This window comes from Lynx rufus, unplaced genomic scaffold, assembly GCF_022079265.1.
Source record: "Lynx rufus isolate CCGP_SWC_20201006 ecotype Redwood Valley unplaced genomic scaffold, mLynRuf1.p SCAF_4, whole genome shotgun sequence".
In the NCBI taxonomy this organism is placed as follows: Eukaryota; Metazoa; Chordata; class Mammalia; order Carnivora; family Felidae; genus Lynx; species Lynx rufus.
Window position 1 is genome coordinate 44,758,166 of NW_025814856.1, and position 22,240 is coordinate 44,780,405.

Sequence of the window (22,240 nt, forward strand, 5' to 3'; positions counted from 1 at the left end):
AATAAGCCTGTAAGCCAATATTCCAAAACATTTTCAAAAAGTTATTTTTTAGAAATCTGAACCAAACAATAGAATGGTCTAACAAAGAAATAGGAATGAGTCTGTTTAGGATGCTGAAAGAGTTAAATAAAGAACTTATGTCTATGAAAATAAACAAGATATTTTGAAAAGTTTAGCAGACTGATGTTTTTTTTTTTTTAAGTTTATTTATTTATTTTGAGAGAGAGAACACAAGTTGGGGAGAGGGAGAGAAAGAATACCAAGCAGGATCCGGGCTGACAGTGCTCCATCTGAATGCTGGGCTTGAGCTTATGAACCGTGAGTTCCTAGCCTGAGCTAAAATTAAAAGCTATATGCTTTAAAAAAAAAAAAAAGCTATATGCTTGGGCCGCCTGGGTGGCTCAGTTGGTTGAGCATTCGACTTCAGCTCAGGTCAGGATCTCATGGTTGGAGTTTGAGCCCCACATCGGGCTCCATGCTGACAGCTCAGAGCCTGGTGCCTGCTTCAGATTCTGTGTCTCCCTCTCTCTCTGCCCCGCCCCCACTTGCACTCTGTCTCCCTCTCTCTCTCAAGAATAAAAGCATTAAAAAAAAATAAAAAAAAATAAAAGAGCTGTATGCTTAACCACCTGAGCCACCCAGCCCCCCCCCCACAGATAGACTTTAAAAGAAGAAAATGTTAATTTTAGAAATATGTAACCCCTGAAATGAAAATTCTATGCAGACCATTTTGTTAGGGGGAAATGATAGGTTATAATAATGTTTAAAAAGGATTTGGAAGGTGTGATTCTCAAACATTTAACAAGTGCTAACCTATCCTGCCACTTCAAACACATTGCCTCATCTGGTATTCACAAGGAACCTTATGAGGTAAGTACTATTGCTATGCCCAATTTACAGACAAGGAACCTGCCTTGTTTGCCTGAGGTCAGAGCAGTTTGCCTAAGGTCACATCCATCTTTAGTAAGTAATAGAGCCAGGATTCAAATATTGAAGGTCTCCTGGATTCAGAACTAACTACCAAAGTTTGCCTGAATAAGGTTTTCAGAATTGGTTATATGGAAAATAAGACTTAAGGAAAAGGGGGGGGAGGGAATATGGCCCAAAGGGAAGAAAAGTCCAAATGCTCTTTGAAAATAAATACTTCAGTAGTCACTGTCTTTCTTTGTGTTTTCTAAAAACAGACTCTGAGGCAGACATTTGTGTTCAGGAGGTATGCTGGGAAAGCTCTCAGAGCCTCACCTATGAAGGAGTCAGAGAAGCCAGACTGGGCAGAGGTTAAACAGTGGTGCAGTTTCAATATAAGCCTACAGGGGGAGCTCTGGAGCAGAAGGCCCTTCAGAGGTTCCCAAGTTGGGGGGGGGGGGGGCGGCCTTTGTACCGCTGCACCAACCAGGCATTGAATTTGGGAAGTTCTTTCTGCCAAAAGCATTACCCAGAGAGAGGGACCCAGCTGTGAGCAGTCATCAAACTTAGCAGCTTAAAGAGTAAATACCTTGGTTCTGAAAGAGCATCTGGAAAGTACTATGAGAATCTGCTATGAGAGAGGAGACATTGACATAATACAGGAATGCTCATCTAAGGGAGCAGACCCTGACAAAGAACTAGGAATGAAGCAAGGGGAGGATGAGGAGGGCCTTAATAAGAATGAGGAACAATTGTGTCCAATTTAAACTTTTCCTGTGGTATTTTCCTACTGAACTCAAATGTTCCTGAAATTTGACATTTTCCTCAGGCCCCAAGTTAAGAGGCAGGTTTTCATACTCAGATTTCCTCCACCGTAGGCGGCCCAGTGAAGAGTGCCTGCTGTGAGCAACGGTGGGTCATCAGTGCACACAAAGCAGAAAGGGGACTGTCGCCCTGTCACATACTCCTCTCCTGTCCCTGGAAGAGCTCCTGCTGACTCCATGATTCTCCCAATTATAAAAGCCAAACTCAAACCACTAAAGTGTAGGTACCCAGATAACCAGCATTTTCCTCAATTTTATTTAACGTGAGGGAACATGGGTACCTAGATTTGATCAGAGCCTAATAAGGTGTCTACCCTGCTAAATTGCAACCCTGCAGCAAATAGAAAACCAGTACTTCTTTTTATCTTATATTTTTTAAATGGCAGGTTCCTGGGGAGGAGGAGATCCTTTTTGGGACTTACAAAAATTGATAATTCAAATTAGGTATCCTCAGGCTGACAAATGAGAATGGTCTTTTGTTCAGTACACTAACTCTTCTTTCTTCCAATTGGCCTCCAGAAGATGGTCCTAAGCTTAGATTATGCCACTGACATCAACCAATATTAAATATTTGTCTCTGCTTCTATAATCTATAATATATAGATTACAATTCTCTTAACCTTCAAAGTGCTGCCTCCTCATAATCTGAATGTTTTAATACTCTGAACAGTAAATATGGTTGTATTCCCTACCCTCCTCCCCACCCCACCCCCACCCCCCAGTCAGCACAAAGCCTGAGAGTACAAAAGCATTTTAAATTTCAAGTTCATCTATTTTAGAGAGGATATTAATCTGAATGGTTTCACTATTGAATCAATGAGAACTCCAGAGAGTCCTACAATTTAAATTCCATTTACCAACTGATGTACAAGGTTGTTCCATTTAGCATCTGACCTGCCACAAATTTAGTTGACAGATAAATAGATCATGTAATGTAAATTGCTTATATGATGGCTATTTTCTTCTCATTAAGCCCCTTTGATATAACATGTAGCAAAATTGCCTTAAGGTCTCAGTTGAGAAGGTCATTGTTTTGTGTTCCTCTTTTCTTTCACAGGATAGAATTCAAATTGAGCAAGGAATGCTCAACATAACAGTAGTGAACCTCTCAGATGCTGGCATGTATCAGTGTGTGGCCGAGAATAAACACGGAGTTATCTTTTCCAGCGCAGAGCTTAGTGTTATAGGTGAGTATTTATCCTGGAAAGGAAAAAAAATTTAAGTCACTAAACTAACACGTGTTTTGCTAAGCATGATGTTCAATCGAAAAAAAAGAAAAAAGGTAAAGAAATCTTGAGACCAAAGATATTGCTCGAGGGAAAAGTAATGCATTCTCCAAGCAATACCAGGGACCACTTTCTTTTTTTTTTTTTCAATATATGAAATTTATTGTCAAATTGGTTTCCATACAACACCCAGTGCTCATCCCAAAAGGTGCCCTCCTCTATACACATCACCCACCCTCCCCTCCCTCCCACTCCCCATCAACCCTCAGTTTGTTCTCAGTTTTTAAGAGTCTCTTATGCTTTGGCTCTCTCCCACTCTAACCTCTTTTTTTTTTCCTTCCCCTCCCCCATGGGTTTCTGTTAAGTTTCTCAGAATCCACCTAAGAGTGAAAACATATGGTATCTGTCTTTCTCAGTATGGCTTATTTCGCTTAGCATCACACGTTGCTACAAACAGCCATATTTCATTCTTTCTCATTGCCACATAGTACTCCATTGTGTATATAAACCACAATTTCTTTATCCATTCATCACTTGATGGACATTTAGGCTCTTTCCATAATTTGGCTATTGTTGAGAGTGCTGCTATAAACATTGGGGTGGGAATGCAAATTGGTGCAGCCACTCTGGAAAACAGTGTGGAGGTTCCTCAAAAAATTAAAAATAGACCTACCCTATGACCCAGCAATAGCACTGCTAGGAATTTACCCAGAGACCAGTTTCTAAACCAGCCTCTACTGATGCTTCCAATGGGTAACACAGTTCCCTTGGCACCCATTTTTATTCCTCTCTCAACCACTGTTCTAATTTGAGCAGTTTCTGAAATGCTGTGGAATCTTGATATTGTATTGATTTGCTACAAAATTCAGCTTGGAAGGAAGAAGAGTTGACTTGGTTTGGGAAGGTTGCTAGGAACAGCTGGCAAAGTGCGTCTTGTTCTTCCATATCTGAATTTATCACCATATAGGCAAGTGGTCTGCCCCTCCAGCTACCTCTCACCATATGACCCATTTTCCCTGCTCTTCAGCTGCACTGACAGTATATGTTCCACATCTTCACCATCCTCCGTTCCTCCAAGGGCCACTGGAGCATACTGTTCCTTATGATTGAAATGCTTTTCCTGCCCTTCATTTCATTAACTCCTTCCCTTCTTCCATCTTCAGATTCCACTGTGGCTCCCTCAGAACATCACACCTGGCCCCATGCCCAGAGCAACTTCTCCTCTTGCAGATTTTTTATTTGCCTTTTAATTGTCCTTTGTAACAGATGCCACTGTTGCATTTTACATTTGTTGTGATTTTTCTGTCTTTTTCTCCCGTTGCATTTTAACTTCCCCATCATGTCAAGGACGATATTTGGTTTAAATCATTATTTTAGGGGATCCTGGGTGGCTCAATTAAGCATCTGACTGTGGCTCAGGTCATGATCATGCAGTTAATGAGTTGCACATCTGGCTGGGTGCTGACAGCTCAGAGCCTGGAGACTGTCTTTGGATTCTCCCTGCCCATCTCCCACTCATGTTCTCTCTCTCTCTCTCAAAAATAAATAAACATTAAATTATTTTTTATTATTTTATTCTCAGGACTTAATGCAACAGGGAAGCACATAGTATGCACTCAGTAAATAATGCACGTAGGAATGAATGAATGTGTTAAATGATGTGCTAAATGTGTTAAACAGTTAAGAGACTGTTTTTAAAAATGAGGTATGAATTAAGTAAATATATCATTGAAAGTATAAGGGCACCTGGGTGGCTCAGTCGGTTGAGTGTGTGACTTCGGCTCAGGTCGTGATCTCACAGTTTGTGGGTTTGAGCCCTGTGTTGGCCTCACTGCTGTCAGCACAGAGCCTGGAGCCTGCTTTGGATCCTCTGTCCCGCTGTCTTTCTCTGTACCTCCCTTGCTTGTGCTCTCTGTCTCTCAAAAATAAATATGAAACATAAAAAAATAAGACAGTATAAGTTAAATGAATTGGCAAACCTCTGGACATTTAAAAAAATCCAGGCTACCAATTTGTATGTGTCCCATAGAAAAATCTTGGCTCTGAATTTGGGATTTATCTAAAGTACCTAAGCAGTAGTTCTTAGGGAGAGTGTAATAGAAAGATTGTGAATGAGAGAAAAGCACACACCGGGAGCTGATATCATAAATTCTGATGATTTGACCAGTTTCAGAGTCCAAACTTTTTCTTCAGCAAGGTGTTGTTTGATGCCTAGCATGTAGAGCTTACATGGGCAGTAGATGATCTCAAGATGAATGTACTTCTTCCCTGTGCAAGTTAACAAAGGAAGGAAAAGCTTCCATGACTGTTCTTGTCACCAAGTTCTTTAGCTTGGGCCAATATCCCATAAAAGACAAGAATATGTGAGAGTTCATGGCACTGTAGCCCATTTCAGTGAAGCCTAAGAACACTCTGCATCTGGAATAAGCATGACCTTTTTGGAAGCTGCTACCTACCTCTCACTCTATTAACACTGGGAACAATAATTCCAGCTTCCTCCAGGACAAGTACGATAGTTTCACCCTGTGCCAGTTGGATCTGATTATTGGTAGTTTTAACTGACTCTTTTTGGAGCACAATTCAGCATGGTAGATTACTTAGGATTTTCTGCAAAAACAAATATGTTGTCCATTAAACATTAAGCCAACTAGTTAGAAGAAGAGCTAAAACTGAGGGTATACAGCCTAATGAATGAATCACATTGTCCTAAGTCCCTCTAGATGAGTGCTTTCCAAATTTCAACTCTGAGAACCCCGTTACAATTTTAAAAGATTCTGTAAGTCCCTCTGTTAAAATAATAAAATTTGATAATAACAAACGACTGTACATCATGGGATATAATTATGAGGTAAGACCGAGAATAACTAGTCCCAAAAGCGGAGCTGGAAATGAAAAAGACTATCAGATTATTTTTATCTAGAGCACCTACCCATAACTGAAAACAATAGAGTGTATATGAGATGTGTGTCTGTATATCTACATATACATTTATGTATATATTCTTATGCATAGATGAAACGTAACAGTTTAAAACAACTCCTTGCACACCCTTCTCCAGACCCTGTCCCCTCCTCCCACCAGGGTTCAAGGGCTGTGAGTTGGGAATCACTGCTCCATCTTTTACAGAGATTTGTTTCAAATCACTTCCAACTGGAACTAATTCCAAATGAATTCTTGATCTGAGTCCTTTCTTAAGACTTTCTTACGAGCCCTGAGGTCAGCAAGCTAGAGCAGTGAAGATAAGAGGGAAATGCCTGAGAAATTATTTAACCATTCTGATCTCAACCATGTTGAATATGAGAACAATAAGGCATGTCAGGAAATGATACAGGACAAACAGTGGTAAAAATAGTAAAGGCTTCCAGGAATTCAGGAAAGAGAGTTTGGCTGATGCACTGGGATGGTCAGCTGAGCCTTGAACAGTGATTTATATTTGGACAGACAGAAAAGAGGACAAGGAATATTCCAGATCAGAGTGAAATGGCCTTAACAAAGGCTCAAAGTTATAAAACATCTGGATGGTTTCTTACACATAGAGAACCCTGGAATGTTTTCAAAAATTTTGACTCAAATACATAAAGTATATGGGCAAAGTTTTAGATAGATGGAAAACTTAATTAAGGACCAATTTTAGAGACTCATGAGTAACAAGCTTAGAAGTTCCTTCTTTAATATTCCATTTTCTCTTCCAAAAAATCATATTAATATACTCGAAGTGAATTGAAGGACAGTTAAGTGTAAAGTGAGTAAATCCCTGAAGTTCATTTTAATTGAATGAAGGAGAAGACATTTCACTATTTTAAAATACACATAAATTAATATTGGTTAACCTGAGTAAGCTATAAATATGATTGTGTTCCACAAGTCACTTTGTGTATTACAGAAGAGTAATAATTTGACTCTTTGGGGTCAAATGACTGATTTGTTATCACCTTTCTTAGAATCATGGTGAATTTGAATTGAATAAAGAAACACAAGAAAACTTTATTATCAGGAAGAAAAAAGTCAGTATGTTGGTTCCAGCTATTGATCAAATATCAGGATCTCGCAACATTAGAGAGGAGATTCCCTTTCAAGCTAGGTAATAACCCTAGAGTCATGAATAAGAGATGATTAGGAAGCACATATTTGATAGGCTTTTCCCTTGGTCTTGTTTTATGTGTTCTGTCTGAGTATTTAATGTGTATGTAACATATCTATATTTAATGGATTGAAACTGCTAAATATTTAACGTAGGTACTGGGTGATTTACTCACTGGATGGAAGAATAACATAGACTTTTACCTTGAGGTCAGTCTATTAGAGTAGGCCTGGTTTTGAGTACATCAAATAGAAAATGTCCTTGTTTGCGGCAACTGGGTAGCTCAGTCAGTTAAGCGTCCAACTTCGGCTCAGGTCATGATCTCACCGTTCGTGAGTTTGAGCCCCACATCGGGCCCTGTGCTGATAGCTCAGAGCCTGGATCCTGCTTCAGAATCGGTTTCTCCCCCTTTCTCTGCCCCTCCCCCACTCATATTCTCTTTCTCTCTCTCTCTCTCTCTCTCTCTCTCTCTCTCTCCTCTCTCTCTCTCTCCCCCTCTCTCTTAAAAATAAATAAAACATTAAAAAAAGAAAAAAGAAAAAAAAAAGAAAATGTCCTTGTTTGTAATTGACCTGTCACCATTGATATGTTATTATTCCTCAAGGCATCTGTTCCCAGACTTTTTCTCCTGTATTAACTTATGTCGTGGAAGAAGTTAACGGTGTGATGTACCCCCGTGGACATCCCTGGGGTGCTGCACAATTTGCTGGGTGATGCCATCATTCTGTCCTTCTCTCCCACTCTTGAAGGTATATTGGAATTGGGGTGAATACAGTCTGATAACCATGAGGAACTTGGATCTTCTATAAAATGTAATTTTAGGGGTGCCTAAAGTTAGTAATTAAGGGGTGCCTTAACTTAGTCGGTTAAGTGTCAGACTTCAGGGCAGGTCATGATCTTGCAGTCTGTGAGTTTGAGCCCTGTGTTGGCTCTGTGCTGACAGCCTGCTTCAGATTCTGTATCTGCCTCTCTCTGCTCCTCTCCCGCTTGCAGTCTGTCACTCTCCCTCAAAAATAAACAAACATAAAAATTTTTTTCATGTAATTAAATAAAAGTAAGTTACATATTTTCTTGGTAAAAATTTAAATTTTCTACTGCAGCGTTTCTATTCATATTTCATATCTGTGTCCACATAGATGATCCTCTTGGTGTCAGGGACTGCTGATTGAATTGCCAACCTTGAGATTTTTTGTGATGCTCCAATTAGAATGCTTACGCTGTGTATATAATCATGGGGTAAGGACAAAGGACAACTGAGGTCCCAAAAGCAGAAGCAGGGATTGAGGTACCTCTGAGCCATTGAAGGAATATTCTCTAGGGAGAAGCCTATAAAAGAAAGCAAGATAGGAAAAGAGTGGAGGAGCTGCGTAAGGTCATGGTCACAGGCAAAGTTTAGCCTATGTCTCGTCCTAGAGAGGGATATCTGGACCATAAACTGCCTCTCAGAGTTATTCCTCCCTGGAGAAGGGAGACTGGCCTTTACTGAAATCTCTGTTTATCAGTCCATCCCTGGGCTGCCGGTTAGGTGGTAGTAGCATGAGCAGTAGGGGTTGGGGTGGTGATGTGGCTGCAGATGGAGGAAAACCTCCCAATTTCCCAGGGAAGGGGGCAGCTGAGGTGGTAAGCAGCCAACACTCAGAGCAGGTGGGGCCAAAAAAAAGAAAAAAGAATCCATGTGAGGGTACCAACAGCATTCTCTACAGAGAACAAGTAATTGTACCAGGCTGAGACTGTCTGTACCCTAACGGAGAGTTAAACTAGTTTTCTAGAGTATCTTTGATTTTGAAATGGGATGAACTATCCTAAGAGCAAGTAAGTCTTTTGAATATGACCTGACTTTGCCAGGACTGCGTAATGGAACAGAAATAGGTTCTGCCTGAGGAATTTGTGTCTAATGCTTCAGTACTGTGAGGATTCTCCTGGCCTGTGTGGTAGAGGGCATGTGACCCTGGAAGGACGCTCAAATACCATTAGGGAACTGATGGTCCAATTAAAGTGAGGTGGAGGCTTGAGCAATTATTTGGTTAATTTGGCATTTATCCAGATGATTGGCTCTCAAATTAGGAAAACATTAAGACTAAACTAAAAGTTATTTCACAGGGGCTTTCACAAGTGCTCATCTGCATCTGACTCTGATTTCTCAGCTGCCTCGTTGAGCCAGATTACAAAATAATCAAATGTGCCGAGTGTGATCAGCATCCAATGAGAGGACAAATGCCCTTCTTACCCAGATGTAGTCATCTAGGCAGAAGGTTTACTAAAATTGCCTTGAAAATGGAAAGCTATCCACCTGGATGCCAAATTTGAAATTTTTTTTTTATTTTTTTTTTTTAATTTTTTTTTTCAACGTTTTTTATTTTTATTTTTGGGACAGAGAGAGACAGAGCATGAACGGGGGAGGGGCAGAGAGAGAGGGAGACACAGAATCGGAAACAGGCTCCAGGCTCGGAGCCATCAGCCCAGAGCCCGACGCGGGGCTCGAACTCAGGGACCGCAAGATCGTGACCTGGCTGATGTCGGACGCTTAACCGACTGCGCCACCCAGGCGCCCCCAAATTTGAAATTTTTAACAAGTTACTAAGTCTCCCTTTATCAGTAAAATGACGCTGCCATTATGTACCTTATTGCCCAAACTAAGAGATCCCAAGTGCAACCTTCTTAAAGCCTAGAAGTGTTTGTAGAATTATCAGACATGTTTGCTATTGTTAACTAGTATCCATACCAAACTCTTGCAGACGGCCACCAAATCATTACCAAACCCCTTTTCTGTGATTCTCACATTTTGCTGATTAAAATCATCTGGGGAGCTTTTTAATATCCTGATACCCTACCATCCTCCAAATCAACTAATTCAGACCCTGGGCCTAGGTCCCAGGCATTAGTCCTTAAAGTTGCCCAGGTGTGATTCTAGTGAACAACACAGTTTGGGAACTACTGCTCTAATTGATCAAATCAGAAGGCCATTACTTTTTCTACGGTATTCTCAAACTTTGCCATGCATCAGAATCACCTGGAGGACTTGTTCAACTACAGACTGCTCAGTCACCACCCCCACCCCCCGAATTTCTGATACGGTAGCTGAGATGGGACCTGGGGAGCTGCATTTCTAACAAGTTTCTGGGTGATGTTGATGCTGTTGGTTCTCACACTTTGAGAAACACTGTCCTGAAATAGGAAACTTATCCTAGGGTGTGTGTGTGTGTGTGTGTGTGTGTGTGTGTGTGTGTGTTAAGTGGAGTACAATCTACCAGCAAATCTTCTGATTTGGATCAGGACTCTCAATCTGAAGTCCCTCTATAGAAGAGAAATATCAGGCATCAGAGGTTCCATCCATTGGTGAAGGCTCCATTTCACCAACATGGTGAGTAGAATTAGGCCTACAGAGTGACTTCACAGATTGCCATGGAAGGACGAAGCCAAGTTGTTGCTTGGCATGACTGGTGACTTAAAGCTGATTAAAGGGAGGGGTGCCTGGCTGGTTCAGTCAGTAGAGCATGAGACTCCTGATCTCAGGACTATGACTTCAGGCCCTATGTTTGGTATAGAGTTTACTTTAAAAGCCAACCAAAGGGAGACGTTGAAACCTGAGGGGTACATATTATGATAATTCCTTACATGAGTTCACCCAGAGAAATGCCTTCATTGAGCCAAAGGTGTATTTATTTTGGGAAAGAGTGGGGGAGGGGTAGAGAGAAAGGAAGAAAGAGAATCTCAACCTGGCTCTGTGCTGTCAGCACACAGCCCGATGCAGGGCTCCATCTCTCGAACTGTGAGGTCATGACCTCAGCCAAAATCAAGAAACGGACACCTAACCAACTGAGCCACCCAGGTGCCCCTGAGCTAGAGTTTAAAATGTGACTCAGGCATGCAGTCCAAGGCATCACTGAGCAGTGTTACCATATACTGACTGTCCTACAACTAAAATCTCTCAGTCATCTGTAAAACTGCTGTGAAGGCATTATTCATTTAGAAGTCCATAGTTCTTTACCTAAGGAGATTTACAATAAACTTTTCTTACATTGTAGAACCAGGAAGAAAGTTTGAATCTTGTAGCAAAATTACATATTTTCTTTTATCCATCAGTAAGAAATATGCTCTTCTTCTTCCCTCTGCCTACCATATTGACTTGTCTGCTTTGGCTTCCAAAAGTTCACTCTTGTGGCAAGTCTAATAAGGTTGTTTCCTACCCTTCCAGTATTTGATGTTAGCCGTGTTCTAAATGCATTTGTTACTTTATATCTTTTACCCTTGTCTCTACAAGTTTTTTTATTTTTTTTTAAATTTTTTTTTTAACGTTTATTCATTTTTGAGACAGAGAGAGACAGAGCATGAACGGGGGAGGGTCAGAGAGAGGGAGACACAGAATCCGAAACAGGCTCCAGGGCTCTGAGCTATCAGCACAGAGCCCGACACGGGGCTCGAACTCACGGACCGCGAGATCATGACCTGAGCCAAAGTCGGCCGCTTAACCGACTGAGCCACCCAGGCGCCCCTACAAGTCTTTTTAAATTAGTGAACCAGTAAATGAAATGGAGTATTTTTTCCCCTCTACCACCTTCTGGCAACATGTGGATTCTATTTTGGTAGTCCAGAAGATGTTAGAATTGGTGTTCAAGAAGATTTAACAGTGATTTTCAAACTTTGATCCATGTATAAATTACTTGGGGATCTTGTTAGGTTTAGATTCTGATTTCAAGACCTGGGTTGGGCCTGAGATTCTGCATTTCTAACAGGCTCCCAGGTGATCACCAATGCTTCTTCTCTGAGGATCACATTTTCAGGGGCAAAAATTATAAAATTGTAAGTTCTCAGGTCCTTCTCATGGCAGGTAGAGTTCAGGAGTATATATGCTTAATAAGCTCCTCCAGGTGATTCCTATGACCAGTTCAATTTAGGTGCCACAGGTCCAGAATCTGCTTTGTAAATCCTCGTTACCCCATCTTAAGCCATCACGGCAGAGTTGCTTTCAAACTTGTAAGAGCCAATAGAATGGGGAGCCTGGATGACTCGGTGGGTTGAGCGTACAACTCTTGATTTCAGCTCACGTCAAGATCCCAAGGTCGTGGAATTAACTCCAAGTTGAGCATGGAGCCTGCTTAAGATTCTCTGTCTCCCTCTGCCCCTCCCCCACTCAAGTGCTTGTGTGCGCGCTTGCTCGCTCTCTCTCTCTCTCTCTCAAAAAACAATAAAAAGCCAATAGGAGTTGGAGGGCAGAATAATGACTAGGCTGTTCTGTTGTTATCACCACTATACATACAGTTAACCCGTGTTTCCATTGTTGAACCCAGTATTGACAGAAGCTCTATCAGTCATGTGAGACCATTTCTACCAGAAATAAAGCATTTGCACAAGCAACATTCCAGGTGGTATTTTTCAACATAAGCAGACAGTGGCTCTTCTGGGCTCCTGAAGAAGTGAATTTTGTATTTATTTTTTTTTCAATATATGAAATTTATTGTCAAATTGGTTTCCATACAACACCCAGTGCTCATCCCAAAAGGTGCCCTCCTCAATACCCATCACCCACCCTCCCCTCCCTCCCACCCCCCATCAACCCTCAGTTTGTTCTCAATTTTTAACAGTCTCTTATGCTTTGGCTCTCTCCCACTCTAACGAATTTTATATTTAGTGTAAGGCAGGTTGCTCTTAATGAAGCTTTTTGAATGTGTTTAAAAATGCCCATAGCACAAAGGCAAAATGTGTGTTCTCTTTCCATGTTAAAACTCCTTCAGTGTAAGGAGTTACTGAAGTCACATGACGAGCAAGAAATCAGTCACTGCTGGGTGACATAAACATTGTTCATCCACACTCTATGTTCCTCTTGAGACTGTATGTCTAGGGCCGGGCATGTGTAGCAGAAGCCCTTAAAACTGCTGTGATACCTTGACCCACACAGATTAGGGAACAAAATGAAACAATCAAAGGAATTGGAAGGGAGTCGAAGTTCCTTTCTTCTCAGCACTGGGTTGTGAGCGTGCCTGGGGAGGAGAAAGGAGATTATGGTACTGCTTCAGGGTGAGGCTCAAAACTGGGGAAAGCTGAATTCCCAGGGTCCACTTGTCCTGTTAGCTTCCCATAAGAGTATGTTTCGGGGAAGTAAGGAAAAAAAGTTATGTGCCAAGGCTCTCCTACTGGCAGTAGCTGAATCTGTGTATCCTTCTCAGTATTCATTGACTTCTTGTTCTTAGCTTGAAATTGGCCATGACGGAAGTATTTACACCACAGAAATTGCAAGCACTAAAAGCTGAATTCTTTGGTGTTTTCTTTGAGAGCCATTTGTTAAATATCTACTGTCATACCATCAGGTGGTTTCAGAGTAGTTTAAGAGTATAAACATCCCAGATTGTTTTTCTTGAGTAATTCTGCTTCATTATACGAAGGCCTAACTCTAGAAAGGATTGAGTGTCCTAAGCACAGGCCAGGAAGGTCAAGAAGTCATTTACAATGCCACTTGAAGGGAAGAAAGGGATGTGGTATCCAGGCAAAAGCATCATGAGAAGAGAATTTCCTGTTTGAACTGAATTCCTGAATTCTCTCCTACAACATATTTATTCAGCAAATACTTACTAAACATCTACTTTGTACCGAATGCTGTACTAGGTAAGGGATGTATAGATCCATAATACACAGCCTCTGCCTTCAAGGAACTGATGATGTAGTGATCGCTAGTAACAAATACTACCGTGTCTTAACCACTGGAATTCTAGGATTCTCACTACCACATTCTAATGACTCTCTTTTGTTCATTCAACAATAGTTTCTATCTCATAACAAAGTTACAATCAAGTAGGGCACTGTCATACTATGTACTACTTGTCTAACCAAGGACATGAATCTGTTTAAGTGTTTACGACATTGTGCCAAATGTAGTAAAATATCACTAATTTGGACTCATATAAGGAGGTTTACCAGCTGAAGCTCTTAAAACATGTAAGAATGATTTTTAGTCAACATGTTAATTCCTGTATAAGATATGATGTTCTGAAAAGGCTTTAAAATGTTTTGCTTGGAATAGGAAAAAATTTTTCCACCCATGTCTCCATAGTTAATTTTTGTCTTTCCAAACCTTGTATAAAAAGAAAAAAGGCTAAGCCTGATCATACTTGTTGGCAGAAAAAGTGTTGAGAGATCTTGAAATGGTTCCTGTGCTCAAAACTATTTGTCAGTTACCATAGTGCCTGAAATGCCAACATTAAAGAAATATTTCTCCTCTAGATCCGGATGGATGAGATACCACTACTCAGCAATAAAAAAGAATTAACTGTTGATACACACAACTTGGGTGGATCTCAAGGGCATTAGGCTAAGTAAAAAAAAAAATCTCAAAAGGTCACATGCTATATGATTCTGTATATAAAATATTCTCCCCAAATGACAAAACTGTAGAGACGGAGAACAGATTAGTGGTTTCTAGGCATTAGGGAGGATTAGGCAGGAGAGAGCTGAATGTGGCCATAAAGGGGTTGCACAAGAGAAATCTTTGAGATGATGGAATGCTTCCATATCTTGATTTCAGAGTAGTTTTTCAAGTCTGCATATGTGATATAATAACATAGAACTAAAGACACACATTGTACCAATGATCACTTCGCTTATTTTGATATTTTATCATGCTCACATAAGATGTAATCCCTGGGAAAATTAAGTGAAATGCACAGGGCCTCTTTATCTTTGTACCTGTCCATCAATAATTATTTCAAAATAAAATTTTGTTCAAACCACGATGTATTTATTTGGCTCTAAAAAACCTCCTTGTATTTCAGCATAAAGTCCCCTGATAAGGGTGGTGGTACTCGTGCAGATAGCAGAGAGGAGGAGTAGGTATGAAGTTGTTACTCTAGGAAAATATTGGGCTAAGTACTTTATGTACAATTCATGTATTATTTCATTTATTCTTCAAAACAACTTTGTAACAAAAAATATTATTATTTTGTTTTAAAATAGCCTTCCCAGGGGCGCCTGGGTGGCTCAGTCGGTTAAGCGTCCGACTTCAGCCAGGTCACGATCTCGCGGTCCGTGAGTTCGAGCCCCGCGTCGGGCTCTGGGCTGATGGCTCAGAGCCTGGAGCCTGCTTCCGATTCTGTGTCTCCCTCTCTCTCTGCCCCTCCCCCGTTCATGCTCTGTCTCTCTCTGTCCCAAAAATAAATAAACGTTAAAAAAAAAAAAACTTTAAAATAGCCTTCCCAAAGTAACTGGAGCCCATAAACCTAAGAGCCACCATGGTAGGAGGAGACCTGGGTAAGCAGGGTATTCAATGAATTAGACCAAAACAAGCAGGGCATCGGCATTAGGGATTTAGAAAGGAAACATTATGCTGATATTAGAATAGAAATAAATAAAAACTCTTACTTCAGAGTTTTGTTGAGTCTCCTTGTGAATATCATCCCTGATTAGGGCTGATTTTGAATCTGCTAGTCTGAAATAATGGCCCTAGAAAAAAGAAGATTCCCACTATAACGGGCCTTCTAGGTATCTACCCAGCAAGCCAGAAAAAGCTTAGGGGTTTAAAATCTGATACCAGTATTATCTCCCCAGTGGTGAAAACATTTCAATGAATGCGTGCACTCTAGGTTTATTTTTATGGAATGATGAGGTAATAGTTAAAGATAATAGATAAAGGTTAACATAATCTAGAATTCTGAACTTCTAAAAGGGCCATACTGAATAGTCTCCATCAATTGGCAATGTTCCAAGTGACGTTTCTGCAGAATAACTGCAATAGAACTGACATGCAGAATTACCTTTTCCTCTTCGATAATAGAGTAAAACATCACACTCAATATGTTTCCCAAATGTGACTCCCACTGCACATCTAGCTAAGGAGTTATTCTTGTTCTCTCTCTTGAAAAATGTTATGAAGACACAAATCTTCTGTTTTCAAGGGTTCTGTTGGCTACTTTAAATACCCTTGACATGTGACCAAGAGTCCTTTAATTCACTAAAACCAAATAGTTGAGAATTGCAGAGAGAGCTTCTTTCAGCCGGATGCTTCTCATAGATCATGTAATGTTAATAGATTAAAGACCATTGATAAATAATAAAAAGTTGCATTTCCCAAATGGAAGAGGTCCTACAACATGACTCGTTCCAACACTGAGAGAGCAGTGCCCTCTAGTAGTTGATGTAAGAAATAGTATCCTCTAAGTACATTAAAGTTAGCAAATGAGGATTTCCCAGTATCAGAGCTACTCTCGGACTCAAGTGGGTAATTTGACAATTGATTTTACCTTTTCTGAGCTATTAAGAACCTACTGAAGTTTCACCTTCAATGTGTACTAAATTTTTAAGTGCCAGCAAAGGTTGGGTTCTAATAGTGCTCAACTGGGGACCTTACCAGTAACTTTTAAAACCTAATTTCTCTGTGAATGTCAAATTTAACAGGCTTCTTTCACTTAAATACAGGGTACAGACAGGAAAAAAAGCATCATCCCTTACACTTAAGGGCATCTTAGGTACAACAGATGGTCACAAAATGGCAGAATGTTAAGCAAACTATTAATGAGTCAAGTATTCAAAAACTGATGAAGGTTTGACAGTTTTGTCCTAGAGAGCACTGCAGCTTAATGTGGCAACTGATAGATTTGCAGGTACAATAATAGAAGTAAATTAAGCAAATTGAGTAAACAAAGGGAAAAGATTTGAATTTGTAATTCCATTTTTATTAGTGAAAGGTATTCAAAGCCACTCTTAATCTCTAGGATATCCAGAAGATAATAGGCACATAAACAGTACAGGAAAAATGTTTCTGAAACTGGAAGGCATGTTTTCTGTCTTCTTGTGGCTGATACCATGGTATTTCAAGTCTCGTAAAAGCAATATATAGTTTTTTGACAAATACACCCATGTGTTGTGCACAGTTTGATTTATGTAAACTCATTTCAAATGCAATTGCAGAATTCCTCCTGAACAGATGAAAAATGTCTGCCTAAAGTGATAAAACTGTGTGTGTAGAAAGACACAGTTTTAAGAAGGGATTTTGATATGATACAAATTTGTAACTCTATTTCACAAAATACCCTTTTTCAAAAACTTCTAGAAATTTGATTTTTCTTTACATTAATATGTCAACACAGTGTTTACCTAAGATGAGAATGAGTCTGTTCTGCTACAAGAACCTTTCTGTGTTCATATTGGCACGTATGGGATTGGTAAATGGGGGAATGTGCCAGTATAACATAAATGCTGGCTGTGTTCATGGATTTCACAAGTGGTAGCCATTGAGCACAGAGCCCACTAACTCAGACCAACACAGATAGTTAGCCAAGGCAAAACTATGTTACCCTCGATTCCCCTGACCCACATTGTTCCTCTTGGCTCAGTGTGGCCGTGTATTGTAACACAGCAGTGCTTATAGCATGGTTCTCACGAGCCTTTCTGCAGGTTTTACTTGTTTCAAAATCTTTCCAGTTTTACTTGTTAGCTTGAGCTTAGCACCCTCAACTCTTCCTTTAGTCTTTCATCAAACTACCTTCACACATACACACACATTCTGTTTTGTTTGTTTGTTTGTTTTTGTAGTGTTTATTTGTTAGGAATTTCACTTGTCTTTTTAATCATGCTAATACATTTACTCAAGTGGCTTGGGGGGGGGGAGTTAATGTTTTTGTTACATAAATATTGAGTAGGTCTGTCCTGACCCTATCTTTTTTATAACACTATAATTTTTATTATGTGACTTTGCAGATCATACTAGGAATACATTTACCTCATTACAGCAGAAACATCTGTACTTGCACACTATTAATTACACTTGTCATTATAGAATTATGCTTCAAATTATAGACTCCCCTCATGAATCCAAGGTACACAGATCGAGATATCAATTGCCTACTAGATTCCTCTATTATTTACTTTCACCTTCACATAGTAAAACCAGCCCCATGCATATATTGCATCACCCCTTCCAAACAGTAACCTTCCCACTTTTATTTCTTTCTAGACAATTATAGAAAGTATTTACACACTTAATAAAACACTTAATAAAAAATTAACTTGGTTTCACTGAGGTTTTTTTTTGTTTTTTTTTTTTGTTTTTTTTGTTTTTTTTTTTTTTTTACATCACTAGTACATGGTTTGGGTACAATTGAGAAATTGAGGGCTGCCTGGGTGGCTCAGTCAGTTAAGTGTCTGACTCTAGATTTCAGCTCAGGTCGTGATCTCACAGTCGTGGTATCCAGCCCCACTTTGGGCTCCACGCTGGGTATGGGGCCTGCTTAGGATTCTCTCTCTCCCTCTCCCTCTGCCTCTCTCTTTCTTTCAAAAAGAAAAGAAAAAAAAGAAAGATACAGAAATTGACCCCCATTCACCCCACCCACATACATACACACTCACTCTCTGTCCTTCTTTAACTAATTTGTCTTTAGTATTTACATTTCACATTTAACACAATCTGAAATCTTAAATTCCATTAGGTCAAACTGCAGGGAATCATGGATATTAACTATAGTAAAGTTAAGGTTCCATGAGATGAATCCCCACTCCAAACAGATCCTAGATCACATAAATTCAGTTAACTCAGAAGAAAATGGAGATTTTTTTTTCAGAAAGTCGTCTTTTAAATTGCTTCTGAGAGGACAGATATATGTGTCTGTTGTTTTAGGAAAGAAATAATTCTTCAATATTATTTCATAGAACCACCTGAGTTCTAAAATGAATTTGAGAACACTCATAGTAAGCATGGAATTGAGTTTTCTAAGAGCAAGCCCCAGTTTCTCCTGCATGAGCCAAGCATTGCATTAGGGAATAGTAGTAGAAAGCCAGACAAAGCCTTTGTTTTTAAGGAGAAGGAAGTTCACAGAGAGTGGCGATATAGACATTTCAGCATGTTCTCTCATGGAGACATTCACAGAGTGCTAAGGGACAGAGCAGAGGCAGAAACTGTTATCCAAGACGGAATGCTTTAACCTACATAATCAAAACAATGCCTTATGGATTTTCTGGTTTTGTCTTTCCCTTATGCTTCTCTGGAATTTAAAAATTTTTATTCATTTGAACATGGGATAATTTTTTTAAGAGTTCGTCAACAGCATGATGGAATGTTCTATATCTTGATCTTCATTGTGCAGTATGTCAAATTCATCAAGCTGTACACTCAAAACTGATGCATTTTACCATATATAAATTATACCTCAGTTTTTAATTAATCCATCAAAATGTACAATGCTACTTCCTTTACTTCAGAAAAAAATTTAACTTCTTCCCTTTGATGTCAAAGGCAACAACAAATGCATTGCAGAAAGAAAAAGCATAAAGCATGATCTAGTGGGATTTTTTTCTTCCATAATAATTAATATTTTATTTTCTCTATTCTCCTCCAGCTGCGGGTCCAGATTTTTCAAGAACCCTCTTAAAAAGAGTAACTCTTGTCAAAGTGGGAGGGGAAGTTGTCATCGAATGTAAGCCAAAAGCTTCTCCTAAACCTGTTTACACCTGGAAGAAAGGAAGGGACATATTAAGAGAAAATGAAAGGTACTGTCTTCAGATATTTTTAACATTTGATTAACCTATAATAATTTATTTGTTATTAACAGTTCTAGAGGGAGGAATTTACTATCTACTGTTGATGAACTAAATGTTAATCAAAGAACTAAAGCTTTGGAAGAGGGCGGTAAATTAGCTGGTCATTATAATCTTCCTTGGTATTAAGATTCTAAAAAACCCTCCCTGCAGAGAGAGATTGCATGATCCCTGTTGAAGACTGTCAGAGCTGCTCAAAGGTGAGCAGCTACAAAAACCTTCCTTAATTTTAGCCTAAAATTTGTTGATTAGCCCACGTTTCTCCACCCTACTTCTTTTTGCTTAAATAAATACTTTTGCTATGACAACCTTTCAAATATTTGGTAATGGCTAGTATGTCCATTTGTTTCTCCTTTTTTTAAGGCTAAATACGGCTAATTCCAAAGCTCATTCTGCACATAACTTAGTTTTGATTACTTTAATGACATCTTTTTGAAATGGCAGTTTCTTTTTCTTTCTGACATAAATTCTTTACTTGTGTATTTCCTTTTGTACATGAATGACATTTAGAATGCATGATATTTATACAGTGTAAATATATATGGGTTGTTTGGGGTTTTAGGTCAGATTGCACCACATGGCAGGTATCTCTAAGACCTTTTTTGACAGCCAAAATATCTCCCACCCCATTCTGTAATCTATCAATCTGTTGGAAAATGGTAATTATGCATGAGTCTGTGTCACAGCATTTACTAGCTGTATACATAATGATTTTAATGGATGCTAAAGGTCAAGTACTCAAGGATGCAATGTGGAAGCCTGTAAAATGTATCTGTATCTACCCTTTACACCTGTACACCTTTAGATTTGCATATGCAAATTAGATAATCGCACTGATGATGTTGCCTTTATTAATGATTTTTGTAAACAAGCTTGATATGGTTTATAGATGGTGCATTCACACACATATTAAATTCATAATATATATCCTTTCCTGATTCCTGTTATATTAACAAAGCAGTATAGTTTACTGAATATTGGCATGGTGTTCAAATTTGGAGCCATACTTGGAACTTGAAAACACAGTTTCTTATTTTTTAGTCTTCAGGTTTATTTTCTGTTTCACCACATTGTTTCTCAGAATTAGGTCTGTAGATTACCTTTAATAGTTATCCATTTACTTTGTTTATTATAACATAATTGAAGTATAACTAGCATGTACCATATGTATTGCCTAGACTAAGGTACTTTTTTTTTTAAATATATGAAATTTATTGTTAAGGGTACTTTTTTTTTTTTAACGTTTATTTATTTTTGAGACAGAGAGAGACAGAGCATGAACGGGGGAGGGCCAGAGAGAGAGGGAGACACAGAACTGGAAGCAGGCTCCAGGCTCTGAGTCATCAGCCCAGAGCCTGACGCGGGGCTCGAACTCACGGTCCGTGAGATCGTGACCTGAGCCGAAGTCGGAAGCTCAACCGACTGAGCCACCCAGGCGCCCCAAGGGTACTTTTTTAATGTTTATTTATTTTTGAGAAAGAGAGAGAGTCAGAGTGTGAGCGGGGGAGGGCTAGAGAGAGACAGGGAGACACAGAATCCAAAGCAACCTCCAGGCTCTGAGCAGTCAACAAAGAGCCTGATGCGGGGCCTGAACTCACAAACTCCTATCATGACCTGAGCTGAAGTCAGATGCTTAACTGACAGAGTTACCCAAGGTGCCCCTAAGGGTACTTTTGTAAGTTTTAATTTAACAATGATTTAAAGAACAAGTACCTTAAAATAATACAGATAATGGACAGACATGTCAAAATCCATGAATGAATGAAGTTAGAGTAACATTACTGTAACACACATCTTTCAGTGGCTTAAAACAACAAGTCAACTTCTCATTCACATTGCATGCTCATCAGAGGTCTGCAGGTAGCTGTGCTGTCCTCTAAAACCAGGGCTTATGGAGTAGCACCCTCCTGAACATTAGTATTGCAGAAGACAAAGAGGGGGGCCAAACATGCATAGGATCTTAAAGCTTTTGCCCAGAAATGAAACAATTCATTTTCACTCATGTTCTGTTGGCCAAAACAAATAATACTGCCCTTCAGAAGAAGTTATGGTTTATATATACAATGGAATACTATTTGGCAATGAGAAAGAATGAAATATGCCCTTTTGAGCAACATGGATGGAACTGGAGAGTGTTATGTTAAGTGAAGTAAGTCATGCAGAGAAAGACAGATACCATATGTTTTCACTCTTATGTGGATCCTGAGAAACTTAACACAAGACCATGGGGGAGGGGGAGGGGGAAAAAGTTACAGGGAGGGAAGGAGGCAAATCATAACAGACTCTTAAACACTGAGAATAAACTGAAGGTTGATGGGGGGTGGGAGGGAGGGGAAAGAGGGTGATGGGCATTGAAGAGGACACCTGTTGGGATGAGCACTGGGTGTTGTATGGAAACCAATTTGACAATAAATTTCATATTAAAAAAATAATAAATGATCATAAAAACAAAAAAAATAAAAACATAAAAACATAAATAAAAAATTTTCAAAAAAAAAAGAAGTTCACTCCAGCAAGGAAATATAATCTTCGTATGTGTCTAGAAGATAAAAGAAAAAAACGTATTATTTTGAACAGTATTAATGTCAGCTTAGCACTGCTGTAGCTTAACCATTGTTGCATACTGATTCAGTTACTTTTGGGGAAATGGTGTATCAGTGTCAAGAACTCTATTTGATAAGTAAATT

At 39.4% G+C, this 22,240-nt stretch overlaps 1 protein-coding gene across 1 annotated transcript in view; it reads left to right on the forward strand.

The window, feature by feature from the left end:
* CNTN4 (contactin 4) overlaps nt 1-22,240 on the forward strand; it is a 309,731-nt gene that overhangs the window by 163,830 nt on the left and 123,661 nt on the right. Inside the window, exons 9-10 of the mRNA XM_047095199.1 lie at nt 2,788-2,917; nt 19,355-19,505. Coding sequence (XP_046951155.1) covers nt 2,788-2,917; nt 19,355-19,505 — 281 coding nt within the window. The remainder of the gene's footprint in view (nt 1-2,787; nt 2,918-19,354; nt 19,506-22,240) is intronic.